At 54.6% G+C, this 14,746-nt stretch overlaps 1 protein-coding gene across 1 annotated transcript in view; it reads right to left on the bottom strand.

The window, feature by feature from the left end:
• Positions 1-14,746, bottom strand: part of RYR1 (ryanodine receptor 1) — a 116,818-nt gene that overhangs the window by 38,046 nt on the left and 64,026 nt on the right. The window contains 17 exon segments of the mRNA XM_030297700.1: positions 92-172; positions 1,286-1,303; positions 1,958-2,031; positions 2,854-2,930; positions 3,024-3,103; positions 3,383-3,482; positions 4,884-4,952; positions 5,087-5,138; positions 6,686-6,792; positions 7,042-7,138; positions 7,337-7,449; positions 8,000-8,137; positions 8,422-8,481; positions 10,024-10,194; positions 11,377-11,391; positions 12,233-12,325; positions 12,405-12,492. Coding sequence (XP_030153560.1) covers positions 92-172; positions 1,286-1,303; positions 1,958-2,031; positions 2,854-2,930; positions 3,024-3,103; positions 3,383-3,482; positions 4,884-4,952; positions 5,087-5,138; positions 6,686-6,792; positions 7,042-7,138; positions 7,337-7,449; positions 8,000-8,137; positions 8,422-8,481; positions 10,024-10,194; positions 11,377-11,391; positions 12,233-12,325; positions 12,405-12,492 — 1,433 coding nt within the window.

The following is a 14,746-nucleotide window of genomic DNA, read 5'->3' as shown; positions in this document are numbered from 1 at the left end:
GGCCTGGAGTTTAACTCAGGCAACCCTTCTAGACTGACCCGGAACCCTGGCCTCCTCTTCATCCACTCTCCCACCCGCCCCTCCTCCTCACCATTATTGTGCCCCTCGCAGAGCAATTGCAGAAAACGGAACAGATCTTGGGTGAACTCATCGTCTGCCATGACCTTCTCTCCTGGGTGGAAGAGGGGGGGGCAGGGCCCAGAAAGTGTCAGATGTGTCAGGGGAGAGCGCACACATGCACACGGCCCTTGCACACTGCAAACGCATGCACAAAGCACGGGTGCGCAGGGAGGAGCAGCCGCCACTTCAAAGACACTGTGAGGGCCACGGGCATCCATGACACCAGGGGGTCCCGATTTCAGAGGCATCAGCAAATGAAGACCTGAAGGGTCCTGAGTCATGAAGCTGGGGCCTCAAGCGTCTTTCTAAATATCTGTGCTCCTCTGACGTCACCACTTGTGTGCCGTCTGGGAATGTCTGCCTACCCAGCAGAAGTTCAGGCAGCTGGTATCTCCCTCAGCCCCCATCCAGGGCCACGGAGGGTGGAGTTAATGGATTAAGGGGATTGGAGTCAATTTCACGCAAAGGCTCTGAGCAGGAGGGGATTGGGCAGGGAGTGGGATCCAAAGCCAGCCAATTGGCTCAGATGCCTTGAAATCAGCCAATCCAGGAGATGCGGGGGAGGGAGGGGGAGGCGTGTAAACATGGGCCAATCAGAATGGGCATCTGAAAGAAGCCAGTCACCGTGGGCTCTAGAGGAGGGAAGAGAGAAAGGGAGGCTAGACAGGGATGGGCCAACCAGAGCAGGTGCAGAGGAGGCACGCACACCAATCAGAGTGGATGCTGGGGGCAACCAATCCGGTTGGCGTATGGGAACCGCAGACTTGACCAATCTGGGGTCGCGGGCGCAGAGAGCGGGGTAGGTGGGAGTGGGGATTACCCCACCCCGGGACTGCGAATCTGGGTCTGGAAGTCTGAGAACATCCAGCTGGAAAGGGATCTTTGCCATCTTCTCTAGCTTCTATTTTACACATGGGGAAACTGAGGCTTATAGAAGGGAAGAGACTTGTTCTTAGTCTCGGGTATTGTTAGTGGCTAATCTGGGACCCGAATCTTGGTCTCTGGACCCCTGATCTCAAGACTTTCTGCCGGCGGGATGCATCGCTGAAGGGTTCCTCCCCCCCTGGATGTCCCAGATCCTCAGCCCCCAGGTGGAGGGGGGCGGTTGGGGGTTAGAAGGGAGGGGTGCAGCAGCACAGCAAGGGGAATGGGCTGGGGGAATTACCGTTCTGGCGGTTGATGACTGGGGCAGCCAACAGGATGGGAGGAGGAAGCAGGAAAAAAGAGGGAAAAAAAAGAGACAGGAAGGAGACAGAGACAAACACAGAAAAACAGTGACACAGTCAGAGATGAAGAAGACACCGACACGAAGAGAGGAACAACCACAGAGAATCAGACCGATAAAGAGACAGATGGAACCAAGGAAGAGTAGGAAATGAGGGTAAAAGCGGAGGGAGAGAAAGAAGAGGGAAGAGAAAAACAGGTGTACAAGTAGAGGTGGAGGGGCAGGAGGCGAGGATCAGGGCAGAAAAGTTAGACACGTCACAACACGGCAAAGAGGAGACTCGATTAACCCGGATTAGGGACATTAATGAGAACAGCAACCAGGGTGGGAGACTTGGGGCACATGGAGAGCGGGGGTCGGTGTGGTGATGGGTGAGAGAACACAGGACAGAAGGACAGCCAAGGGTGGGGACCCCGAGGAGGGAGACCCGGGAGGAATGTGGGGGCAGGACTGGGGACCACTGCACAGGAGGTGGGGGTGGGGGGTGGAGCTTGGGGATGGTTGTGGAGCGGAGGAGTCTTGGAGGAAGGGAGCTTTGGGCAATGTGGGCGAGGGGGCGATCCCGAAGGAAGAGGATGTCCCAGGAGAGGGAAGCCCAAGAGAGGGCCTCACCGGTTCCATCCTCGTTCACCATGCCCAGACCCTCTGCCTTGTTCTGTCTCTCGAAGGCGTTGAGATCCAGGACGCTGTGCGAGGGGCGGGGGAGGTGGAAGGAAAGATGGGGAAGATGGGCTGAGGCCTCCGCCCTCTTTCAGAGCCCTGCAACGCCCCCACCCCCACCCCACCCTGCCGTTAGCGAGTCGAGGGCCACAGTAAACCAGGAATGAGCTGAAATCATCGAGAGGAAGCAGAAACTGAACTGGAAGAAGCCATGTGGCCGCAGCTCACAAGTAAGGTGGGGCCAGGATGAAATATGCACAAGTTGAAATCGGGAGGAAACAGAAACCCTCAATTAGCAAAGCTGGTGGGGGAGGGGAGGAGTCAGTTGCCAGAAGAGAACAAAGGCAGAGGTAGTAGTCAAGTTAATAGGGGTCATCAGAGAGAGCCCCAGTTCCCTGCTGCTTCAGTGCCCCTTGCATTCTCCACAAGCTTTCGGCTTCAGCTGTTCGTTCATTTTTTTTTTTCAAGTTTACTTATTTATTTTGAGAGAGAGACACAGCATGAGGAGGGGAGAGGCAGAGAGAGAGGGAGAGAAAGAATCCCCAGCAGGCTCTGCACTGTTAACCTGATGCGGGCCTCGAACCTAGCAACCGTGAGATCATGACTTGAGCTGAAACCAAGAGTCATGAAACCGAGATCATGACCCACACTGAAGTTGGATGCTTAACCGACTGAGCCACCCAGGAGCCCCTCCAACTGTTCATTCTTAAAGCCTCTCGCTACTGTTATGATAATCAGCTCCCTGGTATTTGAGCTAGTTTGAGTGGGCCTCTGTTCCTGGCGATGGTACCGAGTGGGGGCACAGCAACCGCAAAGAGCGTGACTGAAAGATGTCCCCTAGACCCTACCTGCATGTTTGCATCAGCGCCTGGATACTCTGGAAGAAGCCAACTTCCTTCTTGTCCTTCAGATAATCCAGCATTTTCTACAGAAGGGGTGGGCGGGGAGGAGGAGCTGGGAGTCACACAGGAACCTCCCACCCCTCTTAGCCCTCTTCCCAAGTCCCTTCTCCTGTTACCTGTTGCACATCAGCATTGCCTCCATTTAGGATGGAGATGCCCAGCTTCAGGGTGGAGGACACCATGGCGCCCGTCTCTCCTGCGGGGGGGACGGAGGGTCGCATAAGAGGGTCCGCTCAGTTTGAGAGCACTGTTCTCCACCCACCAGAAAACAGCCATCCCAGGGTACGTGGGAGAAGTGGGGGGGGGGGGAGTAGCATGCCAGGGCGAGGGACGGGTGAGACATCGCGAGGCAAGTGGAATGTGTGAGCGCTGGCGTGCAAAGCACAGGCATGCGGGGTGGGCGAGGGTGCCCCGGGGTCCCCGGGGAGTGGGGACAGGATGCGTGTGCTCGGGAGGAGGGCCTGCACAAGGGCACCTTTGCAGGCGCTGATCATCTGGAGCACCATCTCCGCGGCTCCCCGGTTGTGCAGCCGCGCCTGCTGGTACAGGAGCCTCTGCTTCTCCATCTCTTTCTCCTGCGGCAGAGCCAGGCCCGCGGCGCCCAGTGAGTCCAGGCTCGCCAGCCAGCCTTCTCCCCTCACAGCCTCATCCCTCACCCTGACCCTCCCTGCTCCAACCACACCTAATTTCTTTTTTTTTTTAATTTTTAAAACGTTTATTAAAATGTGAGAGAGAGCGCATGCGCAAGCTGGGGAAGGGCAGAGAGAGGGAGACAGGGGATCTGGAGCAGGCTCCAAGCTGCCAGCAGAGAGCCCGAGGTGGGGGCTCGAACTCACAGAACCGCGAGATCATGACCTGAGCCGAAGTCAGACACTTAACCGACTGAGCCACCCAGACGTCCCCACACCTCATTTCTTTAATTGTGAACTCCCTCTATCCCCTGGGACTGAAGTCCACGATTTGTCTCTTGTGCTCGGTACGGGGCCAGACACGGAGCAATCTTAACCTGGACCCACACGTGGACCCCCAAGGGGGCCCTGAACAGGGGAAAAATTATATTTTTGTGTTTACCACCCTCTGACTGAAACGGAGCATTTCCTTCCATTATAAATCATAGCAATATTAGAACCCATGGTTGTGTCACCAAGAAGAACTACAGATGTTTCCATGCCGCGTTATTTTTGCAGCCATCTTAAAACACTGCTTATGTTCATTACTCATCAGTTACTGTAGCTACTGGCCCCACTGTGAAATCGTGTCATTTGAAGGATGCCTAACCCTAACCCTAAAGGCAGTTATGACTGTCTTACAATTTTTTAAACAATATTTTGATGGTTCTTTCAATATGCTTGCTTCCTTTGCTATGAATTCATTTTATACATTTAAAAACATACTTCTAAGAGAGGCTTCACCAGATGCCAAAAGGGACCCTGGCAGAAAAACGGTTAAGAAACTCGGGGCAATGCTTACTGACTGCCTTAATGATGAATGGATGGGTCAGCTGCGTGGTTACCAGCTCTTTCTCACTGCCTGGCCTTTGCACATGCTGTTCCCCCGATCTGAAACACCTTTCTCCTTTTCTTCATCTGGCACACTCCTTTTATCCTCCTGCTCAGACATCCTCTCCTCCGAGAAGCCCTCCCTGACACCCTTCCCCCACAGGGTGGGTCAGGCACCTTGCTTGGGCTTCCACAGTCCCCTAAACTCCCCCCCCCCCCCGTCTCCCTGAGCTTCTTTGGATTCCCCGACCCTGACCCCTCTGCCTGGAGCTTCCCTCATCACCACCATGAATATTGTTGCTGTCTGGTTGATGTATCTGTCTTCCCAGTAAACTGAGTCATTGCCGTGTCCCCAACATCACCTAGCACAGGGCTGGGCCCAGAGCACTACTCTGTGAACACAGGCTGAATGAATGAGGAATGACCAAAGGCAGGGTCCCTTATGCCTTTTCTCAGGGACCTCCTGATCCCACCTACCTCAAAGGAAACCTCAACTTCCTCTTCTTCGGCTTCGCCGTTCTCCCCTCCCTCCTCCAAGTGGCAGCTCTGGGGATGGGGCATCAGTTAGGGATGGCGGTGAACAGGGCAGACACCCCAGTTCACCCCCAGCCCTGTCAGTGGACAGGCACTGCAGCTGGGGAGAAGGGAGCCTGGCCTGGGGGATGGGGGCAGGGCCTCACCTTTGCCATGATGTCGGCATACGCCATATACAGGTAATCCTCGTCCAGTTTGCTGAGGAAGTAAGGGAGGAGAGAGTCAGGACCTGGTGGAGAGGACCCCCATCTCATAACAGCTTCCGGTTTTCCTTTGGAGAGCCATGCTCAGGCTGTGTGGTTTGGGTGGGAGAGACTGTCCACGGCCAGAGTGGGCATGTGACTGAGGATGAGCCAGTTGGCATTTTCGATCTGCTTGGCCACCGTAATAAATAGATACGAGATGGTTATGGGATTCGTGCTGGTCCACTGGAACTCGTTCTGGGAGTCTTGCTGGAACTATTGGTAGATGTGCTCCCTTTCCACTGGGGTTGCCAAAATGATGTGATGGACACCTGGAGCTTCTAGGGCCATTTTGCCACCTGTTGGTTCATTTGACCACTATGACCTTCTTGGGTCTCCTCAGCAAAAATAATAATAATAATAATAATAATAATAATAATAATAGTAGTAGTAGTAACGGCCAACACCCATTGAATATTTACTCTAAGTTAGTCCCTGTTCTAAGTGCTTTATATATGTATTAACAAATTAATTCTCACAATAATCCTATTAGGTAGATACTACTAGCCTCATTTTACAGATGCACAAAGATCCTTCTTGGCCAAACCACACAACCTGGATAATATAACTCCAGAGTCATGGCTTTCCAAAGGATGGAAAACAGGACGCTCAGTGTCCCAGTGTCCCGTGTAGCTGGTGGTGGCCTGATGTCAGAATTCTGGCAGATGAGAGATGTACAGAAGCCCACCAAGGAGAGCGCCTTTTCTTGGATAAAAAAGATCTTGATTTTGCTCAGAGGGAAAAAAAGGCCTTCTCTTTCTTTCTGCCTGGCATGTGGTCGTGTCTGGAAGTTCAGCGATCCATCTTATGACCACAAGACAAAAGGTCAGAATGGCAGGGCGGAAAGCCCGAACAGAGCCCGGGTCCCCATCTGCCATCGTGCCACTGCCCAGCCCTGGACTTTCTCCCTCCTGACTTCGTGGATGTGTGAAACATAAATCCCTATGCCTCTATTTCCTTATCCACAAAAAGGAGCTGACGGTGGTATCCGTCTCGTAGTGCGAAGATTAAGTGAGAGAGTAGATACGTCAGGGGCCCAGCACGGGGCCGGACACATAATAAGCACTTGATAAATGTTGCCTGTTACTACTGTTCCCAGCAGCACCCTTGTTTTAGTCCCAAGACTGTCATTAGCCTGTACAAAGCTTTTGTGTGCATCAGAAAAAGCCCTCTTCTCCTTTTTTCCATCTATGGGAAATTTGTCATGACGTGCTGATTTCTTTCTCGTAACTTACTGATTTTGTCTGAGCAAGACACTTTCATCCAGACAAGCCTACACCGATATTGCCTAGGATGTGAACTCTTCAGAAGCGATGCCCTCGTGAAGTGCTCAGCCTGCAAAATGGTCCACGGTGGCCCTGCCTGTCCTCGTAAAGTGACATTGAAGGATGGGCTGTGGGGCTCCCCTAGGACACACAGGGTCTGCCTCGAGGAGCAGGGTGGTTGCTAGGGGCGGGGAGGAAGAGACTCCTTCCCCAGGACCGAGGTGGGGGCGGTCCTCACCTCTTTTCAGTCAGGGCAGTGCGGCTGAAGTGCAGGACCAGCTGGTGCAGGGGGTCAGGCTTCTTCTCTTCCACTTCCTCCTCCTCCTCCTCCTGCTCCCCAGCTTTCTAGGGGAGGGGTGGGGCTTGGGAAAGGGGGTTCTAGAGTCCCCACTTGTTTCCCCCCACCACCACACACACACAGCCCCGCTGTGGCTGGATTTTCTCTCTTTCCCCACATGCTGCACCCAAGCCAGGGGCCGCCACTCCCCATACCCCTCAAGGTGAAGGGCGACCCCCGGAAATGTGCAGCCAGCAGCCTTGACCCCCAGCCCTATCCAGCCCTGCCCCTATACTCCCAGGCAGGCCCCAGCTCACTGAAAGGTCATCTATCATGCGGTCTTCAAAACTGTGGTCTTCGGTCAGGATCCACGCGGCCTTGTAGCTCTCCAGGAACATGTTACATGCACGGTGCCTGTGGGGGGAGGGGGGAGGGGAGGAGGTGTGTGGCATCACTGAGACCATCCCCGCTCCACGCCTCCTCTGTCCTTCCACACGTCTACCTTCCCAACCATTCCCCAACGCGCCATCGAGTCGGCATTCTGTCCTCCCGCCTCCTCAGCCAGCCCTTCTCCACCGCCCCTCAAGCTTCCTTCTACCCTGGGGGTCTTACGTGGGCAGGTTGTACAGGGGGGTCATGCGGAAACAGGCAACGACCGCCCTCCGGCGCTGCTTGGACAAGAGCTTGTGCCACACGGCCTTCTTGGATTTGTAAGGGTGCTCGATCTGGGGGGCGGGGGGGGGGGTGGAGCCGGGCGGCAATCTGTCATGTCCCCGCCTCTACCCCGATCTGATTCCTACCCCAGACCCCCTGGGTGAAACTGCCCATCTATGCCCAGGCCCAAATTCAGGCCCAACTCACAGGGCTGTAGGAACTCCCCGGCCGTACCAAGAGAGTCAAGGTTCGAACCTGGGCTTTGCTTCCAGACCGAAATGTCTGTCCTAGGCCCGCCCACAGGCCCAGGGTCACTACCCAGGCCCGTCACCATCCAGAGACCCACCCACGGTCCTGCCCAGAGTCAAGGCGTCTTCACCAGGCCCCACTCTAGACCCCAAATTCTGACCCTGACCCCGCCCCTAGGCCCGAGATCTAAGCACCAGGTCCTTCCCCTGGGGTTCCCAAATTCCTTTCTAAAGCCTCGCGTTTAACTCCAGGCTCCACCCAGAGACCCAAGGTTCACCCTCAGACCCCGCCCACAGATTCAAGGCCCGCCCCTTGCCCCGCCCAGAGACCCCAGCTCCCCGCCCCCTCCCAAGACCCTTCCAGCCCAGCCACCTGCTCCAGATGGTAGAGCACCGCAGACACCTCCTGGACCCTGCGCACGATCTTCTCGGGGTCGTCGGCGTCCTCCTCACGGCCCGGGAGGCCCCGGTACAGGGCCATCTGCCAGCGCAAAGAAGGGGAGCCTTCCACCTGACGGGAGGGAAGAACAGCGGCCGGCGTGAGGGTCCCTCCCCCTGCTGGCTCCCGTTCCCCAGCCGGGCTCGTCTGAGGGCCCCTCCGCTCGCTCGAGGTGGGCTTCTCTGGCTGCCCCGCCCCCCTTTCGGTGCCGTGACCATTCATTCTGACCATTCATTCGGTGGGTGAGTACACGTTAAGGTCCTTCTCACCCTGCCTGGTACAGAGTAAGTATACTTGGCTATTATTGTTGCTACTGTCCTAACGTGCCCCTTTTGGTTGCAGATTAAGGAGGGTACCTTTCCCTGAAGGTGAAGGTTGTTCTGCAGATATTCCCGGACCTCCTCATCTGTGTCTTTCTGGGGAGACATGGCCAGACTGGGTCACTCTGATGGCCCAGCATCCTCCTTAACCCACATCCCTTTCCCTTCCAGGCCCATCATCCCAGCAGCTGGCGAGAGGCTTGTGGGGAGGGGGGCATCTGGGAGAAACTGAAAGGGTCCGATGGTCAGGAATTGTCAGAAGGGAGTCCTAGAGGCCACAGATGCACCTTGAAGAGACAGTAAGGATTAGAAGGGCCTTGTGGGGATGTGAGTGGAGGTAGGGAGTGATGAGAGAATGCCCTCAAAGGTCAAATGAGGCCACCGAGGGATTATTGGAGGTCAGAGGGGGGTCAAAGTGGGGCTGCGAGATGGGCAGGGAGTTTTTGAAGATCAAAGGAGGTGGGGGGGGGAGTATAAGGGAGACAACAAGATCAGCAGAGGTCATGAGGGATCAGGCAGATCAACCAAGTCACCAGTAGGGTTTTCATGGAGGCCAAAGAAGGGTCAGCGGGGGGGATTCCCAGAAGAGAGGGGCCCTCAAAGACCAAGTTGAGGGGTCAGAGGGGCCCTGGAGGGCTCCGTGGGTTCTTGGCAAGACTCAGCAGGTCCTAGGAGGAGATTGAGGTCCTGAAGGGAGGAGACTTTAGGGCTCCAGGAAAGAGGGTGTTTGTGATACCAGGGGGAGTCAGGGGTCTTCGAGGCCCCAGAGGAGTTAATAGGTTGTCAGGGTGTTTAGCAGAGTCCTGGGGAGACTCAAGGGGTCTTGGGCAGGGTCCTGGAAGGACTTCTCAGGATCCCTGAGGCTGGTAAGGATGGGGGGTGCTATTCCATACTAAGGGTACATGGGATCCTGGGAGTCCTCCTTGGAGCCTCAGGGGGTTCAGAGAGTGGGATCAGTTGATCTCAGGAATCCTGATACATCACAGGTTTGGGTGTGGTTCTGGGGAAGGAGCCATTAGGATCCTGGGGGATACTTAAGATCAGAGTGCTCACTGGAACCCTGAGAGTCAACAGAGCCCAGAGGGCAGGGTCAGCAGGGTCCTGAGGGAAAGAGCCGGTGAGCTGGAGAGCTCAGTGTGGACCCAGAGGTTCAGGGGAGGGCCGGTGGGATCATGGGGGACTCAATGGGTCCCAATGGGAGGTCCTGGTGGAGGACTCAGAGGTGTCTCAGGGGGGCTCATGGTGTCTCTGGTGGGGCCTTCAGGGTCCTAACGGGTTAGGCATGGTTCTGGGGGAGGGTGTTCAGGAGGGTCCTCGAAGGCTCAATATGGTCCTTGGATCCCAGGGGTCTTAATGATATTCCTGGGTTTCGATGGGGTTCCAATTAGGATCCTTAGGTCCCAGGGCTTTGCCCAATATCCTAAGATATTGGGCAGAGCCCTGGATTCTCAGCAACCTAGGGGAAGGTTCAGGGCATCCCAGGGGATCCCATGAGTCCTCAGTGTCCTGGAGAAAGATTCATTAGGGTCCCAAGAGAGGACTCCCAGTGGGATCCTGGGGGTTCAGTAGGGTCCTGGGGGCTTGGTGGGGTGCTGAGCAGGGTGCTGGCAGGTTCCCGTAACGGGGCTGTGCAGGTACCAGGGCGTAGCGGTTCTTGGCCTGCACGATGAGCTCCTGGTCAGTGGGCGCACACATGTTCAGGCCGATGGGCAGCATCTTCTTGAGCGTGGCCACAATCAGTGACGTCTGCACAGAGTACCGGTCCCCTCGGCGCTTCTTCTTCGTGCGTTCCTGGTCCGAGCCACCTGACTGTGAGGACATGGGGCTCAGCACTCGCAGCCCGGCCCCAGGCCTCAGCCCCAACCTGTGCCATTGTCCACGGCCTGGGCTCCAGCCCGCAGCCTGGGTGCCGGGCATCCCCTCCCCCATCTGAGAGCCCGCATCCATTTCCACCCCAGACCTTGCTGATCTTTCACTTCAGGCCCCCAGCCCTCACCCCAGACCCTCCCAGACCGAGCCTCTGTCCCCAGTTCCCAATCTCTATCCCAAATTCCAGATTTCCCCAAATTCTGGGCCTTTCCCAACCTCTGGCAGTCTTCTCCCAGAATCCCCTAACAACTTTCAGTATGGCACCTCCCCTCCCCCACAACATGCGCAACCCTACACTTGATATCCCAAGAGTGAGGTCCCCAGAATGAAATAAAGATGCAGAACTGTAAAGAGTCTCAAGAGACAAAAGAAGTTGGGAGAAAAAGAGAGACACTGAGAGACTTAGGCAGACAAGGAGACAGGAAGACAGAAGATGTAAGAGAGATCCAGAGAGGTCTGGAAGCAGAAACACGGGGCACAGAGTCCCACAGCCGTGTTCTGGAGCCTTGGGTGCGGACCCAGGGCCAGGGCCACCCCAGTCATGCCAACGAGAAGCCCCAGTGACAAGCTTCGGCCGGAGCCACATTCACTCCGGCTCGCAATACGGAGCACGGCCTGTGTGTGAGGCAGACACTGCTGAGACCACATGCAGAGCCCCGGGGCCCCGGGGGCCACCGGCCAGATGCTGTCCGAGGCTCAGAAAATAAGACACTTGACTAAGGTCGCACAGCCAACTGCCAAGGGTCAGGATTTGAACCCAAGTCTGCCTGGTTCCGGAGCCCAAGCCTTAAGCCCAACCATGCGCGTGCCTTTCCCACCCCATTCCCATTCCCCGTGACCTCAGACCACAATGCTTCGCTGCTTTGAGGAAAGCTGAGAGATTTTTTTTTTTAAACAAAAGTTAAAAAAAAAAGTTAAATTGGCAAAAGCTGAGCGTTGGGAAGGGAATGTGTAGTTGGGAGTGGGGATGGGGGAGAGAAGAAGGATGGGGGCTGAGAGCCAAGGGCGAGGGGCGGGGAACAGGGGCAGGAATTTTCTGGAGGGGATGCAGAAGCCAGGGTGTGGGGGAGAAGAGGGAATTAAGCCAAGAGGCATGCGGAAGGTCCCAGACGTGGGGCTGACCTGTACATCTCCCGCCTGCTTCGTCAGGGTGCAGACAAAGACAAGAAGGGTTACCCCGGCCCCTCAGAGAACCCTAGGCCCAACTTCAAGTGGGCCCCACCCCAGCCCCCTTGCCCCAGCCCGACACACAGCCCCTAGCTGGGCATTTCCGGACCCTGAGTGGAAATGGGCGGGTGGGTTTGGTCTTTAGGCCCCTGAAGAGGGCAGTGCTGAGAAGTTAAGGGTAGAGGAGAGGGGGCATATGGGATGAGGAGATGGGAGAGGAAGATATTGGGGTGAGGGAAGGAATGGAGGAGGGGAAAGTGGGAGGAGAGGGGAGGAAGGAGGAGAGAAAGGATGAGATGGGGAGGAGGCAGAGGAGGGAGATGGAGAGGAAGGAGGAGAGGAGAGAGATAGGAGTAGGGTGATGGGGAGGAGAGAGAGGGGGGAGGGTGATGGGAAGGGAGAGGAAGGGCATGGGGAAGAGGGAGAGGGAAGGGATGGGGAGGAGGGAGAGGAGAGATAGGGAGGAGTGGGATGGGAGGAGGGGATGGGAGGAGGGGGATGCAGAGGGAGAGGAAGGGCATGGGGAAGAGGGAGAGGAGAGATAGGGAGGAGGGGGATAGGAGGGGGATAGGGAGTGAGATGAGGAGGAGGGAGATGGGGAGGAGGGAGGAGATGGAGGAAGAAGAGAGAAATGGGGGGAAGGGAAAAGACAGAGGAGGAGGGAGGAGATGAGGCAGGGGAGATGGGGTGCTGTGGTGGCTGCGGGAACGTGGCCAGGGCAGGGAAGGCTAGCTGGTGAAGAGGTCAGGTGGGAAGGCCTGGAGGGTGCTCCCGCCCTCCCTGCTACGTGCTCTCAGAGCAAAGCACCCACCTTGGCCATTTTGCTCTTGTTGTCAGCGGTCAGAAATGACATGTTGTTGATCTCATTCTGGACCACAAAGTTCTGCTCCTCACGCTTAAAGTTCTGGTGGGGGAGGCAGTATCAGGATCAGACGGGGCAGTGAGGGTCGTGGGAAGGAGGGCCAGGGCGGACGGGGACTCACGTGGGACTTGGACCAGTAGATGAAGATCTCGCCCACCATCCTGAACAGCTCCTCGGCGCTGGGGTTGGGCTCCGTCAGCCAGTGCGCCCTGGGTGGGCAGGGAAGGGGCTGGTGAGGGATGGGGGCAGGGACCCCCAGGAGAGGACGCCCCACAGAGAGCCCTCAGGGGAGGGGATGGGGGGGACCTGGAGATTCCAACGGGAGGGATGGGATGGAGTTTTCTAGGGTAAACTGGCCATTCAGATGATCTAAACATCTTACCCATTCCTTTAAAAAAAGGAAGTCCTTTTTTCTATCTCTAACCTTTTTATTGAAGTATAACATAAAGTGTCAGCTTGATGGTTATCACAAAGTGAACACACTGGTGTAATCACCACCCAAGTCAAACAATAGGGGCGCCTGGGTGGCTCAGTCAGTTAAGCGTCCGACTTCAGCTGGGGTCATGATCTTGCAGTTTGTGAGATCGAGCTCCAAGTCGGGCTCTGTGCTGACAGCTCGGAGCCTGGAGCCTGCTTCGGATTCTGTGTCTCCCTCTCTCTCTCTCTGCCCCTCCCCTGCTTGTGCTCTCTCTCCAAAATAATAAACATTAAAAAAAATATACGGGAATGCAAGCTGGTACAGCTACTCTGGAAAACAGTATGGAGTTTCCTCAAAAAACTAAAAAGAGAACTACCCTACGACCCAGCAACTGCACTACTAGGCATTTATCCATGGGATACAGGTGTGCTGTTTCGAAGGGACACGTGCACCCCCATGTTTATAGCAGCACTATCGACAGTAGCCAAAGTATGGAAAGAGCCCAAATGTCCATCAACTGATGAATGGATAAAGAAGATGTGGTGTGTGTGTGTGTATATATATATATATATATATATATATATATATATATATATATAATGGAGTATTACTTGGCAATCGAAAAGAATGAAATCTTGCCATTTGCAATGATGTGGATGGAACTGGAGGGTACTGTTCTAAGTGAAATTAGTCAGAGAAAGACAAAAATCATATGACTTCACTCCTATGACGACTTTAAGAGACAAAACAGATGAACGTAAGGGAAGGGAAACAAAAATAATATAAAAACAGGGAGGGGGACAGAACATAAGAGACTCATAAATACGGAGAACAAACTGAGGGTTACTGGAGGGGGTGTGGGAAGGGGGATGGGCTAAATGGGTAAGGGGCACTAAGGAATCCTAAAATCATTGTTGCACTATATGCTAACTAATTTGGATGTAAATTTAAAAAAAAGAAATAAAAAAAAAAAGAAATAGAACATTTCCAGAATCCAGAAGTATCTTCACGCCCCTCCCAGCCACTCCTTTCTCCTTCATTTGGATGACCCTTATGCTGACCATGGATTATTTTTGTCTGCTCTTGAACGTTGCATGAATAGATGTAATAGGTACTCTATTTTTATTTTTCCTGGCTTCCTTCGACCTGACATTTGCGACATTCATCCACATCGTTGTATGCTGCAATAATTTGTTCATTTTCGTTGCTGTGTAGTATTCCACGGTGGGAATGCACCACAATTTATTTGTTCAAACTCTCCGATGCGGTGCACGGACTCCTGGGAACCTACACTACAGCAATACACCCCGTCGTGAGTGTGAAGAGGGGTGTGCATGGGTGTATACAACATTCCTACCAATGCTTCCCATTTCTGCTCCTGTGACAGGCATAGCTAATCAATCAGAGCCCCCTTTCTTACAAAGCCCTGATGCAACCCGAAAATCTTTTCAACCAGGATGGAACTAGGAGTTGAAACGTATTCACTATCCCTGGATTAGGCTGCCCCTAGGAGTTAATAATTCTCCGAACCGTGCTTCTGATTTTAGGGAGATGTTAGCAATTGGTTGATACCTGTTCTTGCTTTTGACTTAAAAAAAATTTTTTTTTTTACTTTTTGAGAGAGAGAGAGAGCATGAGCGGGGCAGGGGGGTGCACAGAGAGAGGGGAACAGAGGATCAGAAGCAGGCTCCAGGCTCCGTGCTGTCAGCACAGAGCCTGACACGGGACTCGAACTCATGAACCGTGAGATCATGACCTGAGCCAAAGTCGGACACTTTTAACTGACTGAGCCACCCGGGGGCCCCTGCTATTGACTTAAAAAATTTTTTTTTAATTTTTGAGAGAGAGAGAGCATGAGTGGGGGTGGGGGCCACAGAGAGAGGGGGACAGAGGATCTGAAGCGGGCTCTGCACTGACAGCAGCAAACCGGATGCAGAGCTTGAACCCACAAACTGCAAGATCATGACCTGAGCTGAAGTTGGACGCTCAATAGGCTGAACCACCCAGGTGCTGCACCTGCTCTTGCTTCTCTTAAAGGCCTGTTT

The sequence above is a fragment of the Lynx canadensis genome, chromosome E2 (genome assembly GCF_007474595.2).
Source record: "Lynx canadensis isolate LIC74 chromosome E2, mLynCan4.pri.v2, whole genome shotgun sequence".
Taxonomy (NCBI): domain Eukaryota; kingdom Metazoa; phylum Chordata; class Mammalia; order Carnivora; family Felidae; genus Lynx; species Lynx canadensis.
The sequence above is the reverse complement of the archived record's forward strand: the minus strand, read 5'-3'. Positions and strand labels throughout refer to the sequence as shown.